General features: G+C 56.3%; 1 protein-coding gene across 1 annotated transcript; it reads right to left on the bottom strand.

Annotated features, from left to right (window-relative positions):
* Nucleotides 1-238: 238 nt before the first annotated feature.
* BCKDK (branched chain keto acid dehydrogenase kinase) lies at nt 239-4,391 on the bottom strand. The gene is made up of 12 exons (XM_005591704.4): nt 4,310-4,391; nt 3,395-3,748; nt 3,234-3,302; nt 3,030-3,140; nt 2,689-2,736; nt 2,489-2,608; nt 2,313-2,411; nt 2,051-2,124; nt 1,593-1,721; nt 1,423-1,512; nt 785-943; nt 239-691 (listed from the first exon to the last, which is right to left on the bottom strand). The coding sequence occupies exons 2-12, from the start codon at nt 3,587-3,589 to the stop codon at nt 547-549; spliced, it is 1,239 nt and encodes a 412-aa protein (XP_005591761.1). The 5' UTR covers nt 3,590-3,748; nt 4,310-4,391; the 3' UTR covers nt 239-546.
* Between the last annotated feature and the right edge of the window lie 3,925 nt (nt 4,392-8,316).

The following is an 8,316-nucleotide window of genomic DNA, read 5'->3' as shown; positions in this document are numbered from 1 at the left end:
GGACCCGGAAACATTTGTTCAACGAGATGAAAGCTCTTTGTATAAGGTGCTGCGGTCATCCCACTCCCACCAAATCAAACATGCAACAGACTTGGGACCCATTCTACTCCTGGCCCACCAGGCTCTCAGGGCAGGTAAGAGACTGGGACACAAACCAGTTCAACCCAAGGGCTCAGTGAACCTGAATGGGGACAGAAACAAAAGCTCACCTGCCCTCCCCACACACAGGGCCCGAGAGGGCATTCAAAATGTGAACTTTAATAACAAACGACAGGTCAGAGTGGGGGTTCCCCAGGAACAAGAATGACGGAGCTGGTGCTGGAGGCCTCAGGGTGCCCACTTCCCCTCTCCAAGGTCTGGAGGCAAGGAGACAATGGACCCTATTGAGGCGGGGCGGTGCCCAGCTCCATGTAAGTCCATCTGTCTGGGACCCTGAGACCCAAGATGCAGCAGCGTGTGGAGCAGGAGGCCACCCTGCCTGACCCAGGAGGTCCTGCAGGGAATGCGGCCCAGGCTGGTCAGGTGAGCAGGCCAAAGGCTGTGGGGTCAGATCCGGAAGCTTTCCTCCCGGCCATCGATGTGGCGGAGCCGCAGGTAGACGTCCGTGCCAATGCCCTGCAGGGACTGCAGCTGCAGAGACCCACCGAGGTACTCCGCGTAGGCCCGTGACGTGGGCAACCCGAAGCCAAAGCTGGTGGTGGGCAGGGGGACAGGACAGGAGGCTTCAGAGGCTTGAGTCTCCTGGGGTCCCCCACCCCTCCATCCTGGTCTGGCAGGGTCTCACCCGTGCATGGGTCCTGACTGGGCGCCACTGTGCATGTCCAGGTGGCCAAAGAGGGGGCTGATCCGGGGGTCCTGTGTGCTGGCCTCAGCGGTAGTGAAGTGGTAGTCCATGACCCGGTCCAGATCTTTGTGAGCGATTCCTCCACCACGGTCTGAGATCCTAGCAAGATGGCAACAATAATGGGCTTGGCTCAGCTTTGACGGGGGACTCACCACCCAGCAAGCAGACAGTGCAAAGTTTGCCTTCCTGTCCCTTCCACCCAGAGCTGGAATGTGGACCACCTAGACCCTAGGGCCTTGTTTGTATCATCCTCACCTCTGCCAGGGCCACTGACTGCTTATACCTTCTCACAGGATGTGACATTTATCCTCGGCCCAGCACCCTAGACCAACTCCTGACTGCTTCTCAATTTCAAGCTCCTCAGCTGCTGACAGAGGCAGGATACCTAGGGCTGCAACTGGCCCCAGATCCATTAATAAGCAGCTCATGGCCATCTCAGGATCCAGAGAATAGTTTATCTGGTCAAGGACCAAGTCCCAGAATGGGGCAGGAAGGGGCTCAAGGTCCTAGATCAAGTCAGGAACAGTGCCTGGACCCCCATCCCATCCACCTCAGCCGAACTCCCACTCGGGGCAAACCTGATGATCAGATCGACATCATTGTTGGCGATGGTGATGACCACATCTGGGACATTGTAGGGAGTGTCTAGGTGACTCTCCATTGTGGCTCTATGCAGAGGGGAAAGACCAGTAAGTAGAAGCACCCCGGTTCCTGTCTGCCTCCCACCCAGCACATCCAGCCACCCCACCTCATGGCGTTCTTGAGCAGCTCCGGCAGGATGTAGTCCAGTGGCATAGGGATGAAGGGAAACCGGGCGGCCACGTGGCCATTGATGCGGACACGGGGTGCATTGCCATACTTGTGCTCACACAGGCGTCTGTGGACAGGAGCGAGGGTTCAGTCAGGGGCCCCTCCGCCAGTGGTTTGCAACTGGAGACAATTCTGCCCTCCTAAGTAATATATGGCAATGTACAGAGACATTTTTGTTTGTCACAACTAGGCAATACTACTGGCGCCAGGGATGCTGCTGAACTTCCTAACATGCACAGGGCAGCCCCTATGACAAAGAATTATCTGGCTGGAAATGTCAATAGTGCCATCATTGAGAAACCCTGCTCCCCACAGACCATGCCCCGGGCAAGGGCTCAGACCCAATCCTTCCCTGCCCCAGACGTCTGACCACCCCCTGAGCCATTCTTGCCTCACCTGGCAAAGTCCACCCACTTCTCAATAATCTTCTTTGGTGAGAGACGAGTACAGATGATGCCGACAAAGTCAGGCTGGCCGGAGAAAGGAGGTCAGGACTACCCACACCCCTAGCCCCACCCCCAGATGCTGGCAACTTCAGAACTGCCCCAAAGCACCAGCTCCACAGCCTCAACCCCCAGGCCCTTGACACGGATCCCCAGCCCAGTCTCCTCTGTCTCACTTAACGTTCCCAGGTGGGTCTCAGGTCCCAGAGCCCTACCTTGTCCTCATGCAGCGCCAGGTGATGCGTGGCCAACATGCGGATTCCAAGCCTCGAAGTCAGCGTCTTGTCCAAGAAGTAGCGTACGAGCATTTCATCCTGTAAAGAGTGAGGTCTCAGAATCCCGTGCCCTTCCCAGCCCCCAGCATGCCCAACCCCTCCTTCACTGCCCCAACCTCTATGTGCTTCCGGCTCTCACGCAGGCCCTCTGCCAAGAGGGTCACCACATCCTTGTGGTCATCCAGCAGCTGTCGCACCAGCTGGCAGTACTGGGTGTCGTCCGCCTGGTCCTTAATCTGCAGGTCACAGAGTCATGAGGAAGGGTGGTCCAAGCCCAGCCTCTCAGCCCCTCACCCTGCTCTGGCCCAGCACTCACTGGAGGGAAGTCTGTCAGTTTCTGGAAGGCACGGATGTATAGCTCGTGCTGCAAGGAAGAGGTGTGGGAATTCACAGAGCCGCATGGGCACTGAGCAGAGAACAGCCACCCCCACCTACCCATGGGGCTCACCACCCAACTGGTCGACCACGTGATCAAACCCCTACTGCCACCCTTCCAGGCTCCATGAATACACACCTTTGGCTTCTGAGGGCCTGGGGTTGAATCCTTTGTGGCCCTGACACCTTTAGGCAAGCAATCGTCTGCCACTCTGGGCCCCAGACTCCCCACTTGCCCCCTGGGCAGGGTGGCCCGCTGACTGAAGGTCCTCTCTACCTTACCACGTGCAGTATGGTGGGGTTGCAGCCAATGATGAAAGGAAGGCAGCGGAAGCCCTTGATGCGGTGAGCAATCCTCACTGGAAGTTCTTGTTGCAGGTAACGAGCACTTTTCTAGGAGAAAAAGAGAAAGGAAGGCGGGGCTGGAGCCTGAGCGTCCCGGAGAGCTCCAGGATCCACGAGGAAAATAGAGGGCATAAATCTTACCAGAAGGTGGCTGCCGTCCTGAGAGCGGCCGGAGTAGAGCATCATGGTGGGCGTGAGGCGGACTGAGGGCTAGGGAGGGAGAGGGGCCTTGAGCAGAGAACCCCCAACACTCTCACTCGCAGCCACATCCCGGACCCCGGGCTCGCCGCCCCCTTGCGCACCTTCTCCGCTGCCGCGTCGATGGCAGACTGGTTGTAAAAGGAGGTTACGGTCTTGGAGCGCTCCCGAGCCATCTCCACGTGGTGTGTGTCGGTGGCTGACGTCGAGCGGGCCCGGAGCGCGAGTGTGGGCCCCAGGAGGGGCCGGAGCGGAGGCCCGCCCCGGGGGCCGCTCCCCAGTACCGACGCCAGGATCATCGTCCTGCTCCTTTCAGATCTGGTGGCCGCTAGGGCTGAGGACCCAGGTGACCCGAAATGGCGCAAGGGGGTGTGGGTGGGTAAGGGCTCTTCTCCGACTTCAGGGACCAGGGTGCATCGAGGATGCTGACAGGCTCAGCCCACGGAGGGCGCTCCCATCTACCGGGGCAGGGAAGAGGAAGTTGTAAGGATCTGAATCCACACAGCCTGCACCGTATCTCCACCTGTACATCAGTCTACCCAGACCCGGGCGACCTCTCCCCATCCCTCCCACCGCCTCCCCAGACGCACACAGGCTGCCCAAAGGACCTAGCCTCGCGGGGCTTCTATTCCCCAACCCGAGGCTCTACTGGCGGTGGGAGAGCTATCGGGGGAGGAGCCCTTCAGACCCTTCCAGCCCGAAAACCTCGCCGCGGCGCCCCGGGGTCCTGGGCACCCTCCTCAGGGGGCGGGGCTGCCCCTGCCTGCCCAGCGCCTTCAAACGCGGGCTCTGAGCGCGGCCAGCGGACATGCGACACCAGCGCTGGGCCCCCGGGGCCAGCTAGGGAGGATGCGGCCCGGAGTCCCCAGCGGGGTCCCCCACGCCGGTCACTTGGTTCGGCCCGGATGCCCCCCATATGGTAGATGCCACCCCGTCTGCGCGCCCGCGCTGTCATGGAGGCTGCGGATGTACGCCGCGGGGCCTCCGCGGACTCGGTAAGGCGCAGTCGCCCCACTTACCGCGGGGCCGGAGCCAGGGGCCGGGTCCCAGCGGAAGGGCTCGAACAGTCCACCCGCCGGGAGCCCAGCCGCCTGCGCCTCCGCCGCCGTGACGTCGCGTGGGCGTCAGCGCCAAGTGCGTCCTGGGAGTTGTAGTTTGGTCTGAGGACGTGCAGCCCCGGGCGCCCACGCATCCAGGCCACGCCCCTGCTCCCGGACCCCAAACAGCACCGCTTACTCCACACGGCTTCCGAGGCTCTCCTTGTCCCTCCCGGCCTCTATCTTCCGCTCCATGAAACGGGCTCCCTGGGAGCTGGAAGATCTTAGATGTAAAGCGCACAAATCACGTCCTACCTGACTCCTTCTCGGAGGTCTTGTCCTCGTTCCAGTTCTTGGTTCATTTATGGGAAACCAGGCTGGCTGGTTCAAACCCCAGCTCCTTAATATCTGGAGCAAGTTATTTAACTGCTCAGTGCTTGGTAAGATGAAGAGGTATCATCAGTCTTGAGGTTGTGTGGATTACATTAATTTATATGACTGCCTAAAACAGTGCCAGGCGTGGAATTAGCACTATATAAAGGTTAGGCATTATTATTATTCACTCATGTCTGCAGAGAATGCAAGTCGCTGACTGGGTGTCTTTTCTGCACCAGGAGAGGAGATTGGGCAGTGAGTTGAATAGATCTTTCCGTGCCCTGCACAAGAAAACAGTTTCAGTTATCATTGGCTGTGATGAGGACTTTCAGAGGAGGCTGCGGGAGCCTCAGATAGGAACTGAGACAGCTGTGTAGGTGCAGCCTGAGTAGGACTTGCAAGGGAGCCGGGTGGGAAGGGTGTGTGGCAGGATAGACAACAGCCCAGATGGTCTGAGGATATGGCTGGAGCCATATGGGATCTGGGAAGGAGAAGGGCGGCGGCAGAGAGCAAAGGACAAGTCTGCATTTGTCCTAGGGTAGTTAGGAACCACTGAAGGGTTTTAACTGGTGGGCTCTCCTCCTTAGACAGAGCCCCCTGTCTGCAGTGATTTAGAGTGGGGCATTTGGTGAGAAGAAAGGCAGAGAAACCAGAAAGAAGGCAATTACTTTAGGTTGGGTGCAGTGGCTCACGCCTATAATCCCAGCACTTTGGGAAGACAAGGTCGGCGGATCTCAGGAGTTCGAGACCAGCCTGGCCAACATGGCGAAACCCCGTATCTACTAAAGATACAAAAATCAGTCGGATGTTGTCGGGGGTGGGGGCGGTGCCTGTAATCCCAGCTACTCGGGAGGCTGAGACAGGAGAATCGCTCAAACCCGGGAGGTGGAGGTTGCAGTGAGCCGATATCGCACCACTGCTCTCCAGCCTGGGCAACAAGAGCGAAACTCCGTCGCAAAAAAAAAAAAAAAATTATCCAGGGAGGAGGTGCTGGAAGGGACACGTTTCAGTGTGTGCACGTGCATAGGTGTGTAGTGTGTATCTGTACTGATTGGAATTTTCTTTACCATGGCTATATATTTCCTAAACATGTTCAATTAAAAGTGCTAAGTGAAGCAAGTGACATCTTTGGAGGCTGTCTTTTTAAATTTTATTTATTTGGAGATGGGGTCTTGCTCTGTTGCTCAAGCTGGAATACAGTGGCTCCATCCTAGCTCACTGCAGCCTCCAACTCAGGTGATCCTCCCACCTCAGCCTCTCAAGTAAATGAGACTGTAAGTGTGCACGCTACCCGGGGTGATTTTTTACCCCCTCAAGCAATCCTTTTGCCACAGCCTTCCAAAGTGCTGGGATTACAGATGTAACCCACCGTGCCTGGCCTATTTTTGTTAGAGCTGGGGTCTCACTATGTTGCCCAGGCTGGTCTCAAATTCCTGGCCTCAGCCTCCTGAGTTGTTGGGGTTACAGGAGTGAGCCACTGGGCCTGGAGGCTGTCTTTAAACTTGGAGGTCGGACAGGTGCGGTGGCTCACGCTTGTAATCCTAGCACTTTGAGAGGCTGAGGTGGGCGGATCACCTGAGGTCAGGAGTTCGAGACCAGCCTGGTCAACATGGTGAAACCCTGTCTTTACTAAAACTACAAAAATTAGCCAGATGCAGTAGCACGCGCCTGTAATCCCTGCTACTCTGGAGGCTGAGGCAGAAGAATTGCTTGAACCCGGGAGGCGGAGGTTTCAGTGAGCCAAGATCGCGCCACTGCACTCCAGCCTGGGCGACAGAGCGAGACTCTGTCTCAAAAATAAATAAATAGGCCGGGCGCGGTGGCTCACGCCTGTGATCCCAGCACTTTGGGAGGCCGAGGCGGGTGGATCACGAGGTCAGGAGATCGAGACCATCCTGGCTAACACGGTGAAATCCCGTCTCTACTAAAAAGTAGAAAAAATTAGCCGGGGGTGGTGGCGGGCACCTGTAGTCCCAGCTACTCGGGAGGCTGAGGCAGGAGAATGGCGTGAACCCGGGAGGCGGAGCTTGCAGTGAGCCGAGACGGCGCCACGGCACTCCAGCCTGGGCGACAGAGCAAGACTCTGTCTCAAAATAATAATAATAATAATAATAATAATAATAACAACAATAATAATAAACGGAGGTGAAAAAATAAAAAATAAATAATAATAAATATAAACTTGGAGGGAAGACTCCTCACCGTGGCTGGCCTGCCTAAGCAACTGGGTGCCGACCACAGGAAAGGGGCGTCCTGTGTCTCTGGGTTTCCTCTTTGCCCCCCACCCACACCGTTCCCACCCGTTATTTCCCAACGTCCTGGAGTACAGCCAGGCGGCGGCAGCCCCGAGGCAGGCACGGCTGGAGCCCGTGGGAGAAGGGAGTGGTAAGGGTGCCCCTGGCGGGGAGGACGGGCTGCGCAAAGCAGCAAAGGACTGGCAGTGCTCTGTGCGCCAGAATCCGGCGCTCACGTGGCCGCGGCGTGGACAGGAGCCGCAGGCGGAGGAGGCTGCGGCTGCCACCGAGGCGTAGGCGTCTGGCACAGGCTTCACCCCCTTTGACCCGGCGCGCTCGGCCACTGCTCGGCCCGGAGTCGCTGCTGCCCCCGGCGGCGGAGGTTGGTCATGCACCCCGCGACCCCCTTTTCAGAATACTGTATACAGGTCAGGCAGCTTTCTAAGCGCTTTCGATGTGTTTTTAAAAATATACATATACTCGATGTAAAAGAGAACTGTATGTATTTATTTATCGAGACAAGATATCGCGCATGTCGCCAAGGCTGGAGTGCAGTGGTGCGATCACAGCTCACTACAGCCTCGAACTCCTGTTCTCAAGCAATCCTCCTGCCTCATTCTCCCAAAGCACTAGAATTACAGGCATGAGCCCCACGCCTGGCCTACAACATTATTTTATTTTATTTTATTTTATTTTATTTTATTTTATTTTATTTTATTTTATTTTATTTTATTTTATTTTATTTTATTTTATTTTATTTTTTCTGAAACAGTGTCTCACTCTGTTACCCAGGCTAGAATGCAATGGCATGTTCATGGCTTACGGCAGCCAAAACATCCCTGACTCAAGCGATCCTCCTACCTCAGCCTCCCGAGTGGCTGTGACCACAGGTGCCTGCCACCAAACCCAGCTGATTTTTAAAAAATTTTTGTAGGGATGAGATCTCCTTATGTTGCTCAGGCTGGTATCGATGGACTTTCTGGCCTCAAGCGATACTCCCATCTCAGCTTCCCAAAGTGTTGGGATTACAGGCATGAGCCACAACTAACTTCTTTTTTTTTTTTTTTTTTTTTTGGAGACAGAGTCTCGCTGTGTTGCCCAGGCTGAAGTGCAGTGGCGCGATCTGGGCTCACTGCAAGTTCTGCCTCCGGGGTTCACGCCATTCCCCTGCCTCAGCCTCCCAAGTAGCTGGGACTACAGGTGCCCACCACACCCAGCTAATTTTTTCTATTTTTAGTAGAGATGGGGTTTCACCGTGTTAGCCAGGATGGTCTCGATCTCCTGACCTCCTGATCCGCCCACCTCGGCCTCCCAAAGTGCTGGGATTACAGGCGTGAGCCACCGCGCGCGGCACTTCCTTTTTTTTTTTTTTTTTTTTTT

The sequence above is a fragment of the Macaca fascicularis genome, chromosome 20 (assembly GCF_037993035.2).
Source record: "Macaca fascicularis isolate 582-1 chromosome 20, T2T-MFA8v1.1".
Taxonomy (NCBI): Eukaryota; Metazoa; Chordata; class Mammalia; order Primates; family Cercopithecidae; genus Macaca; species Macaca fascicularis.
Note: the sequence above shows the minus strand (reverse complement) of the source record. Positions and strands in the feature narration are given on the sequence as shown.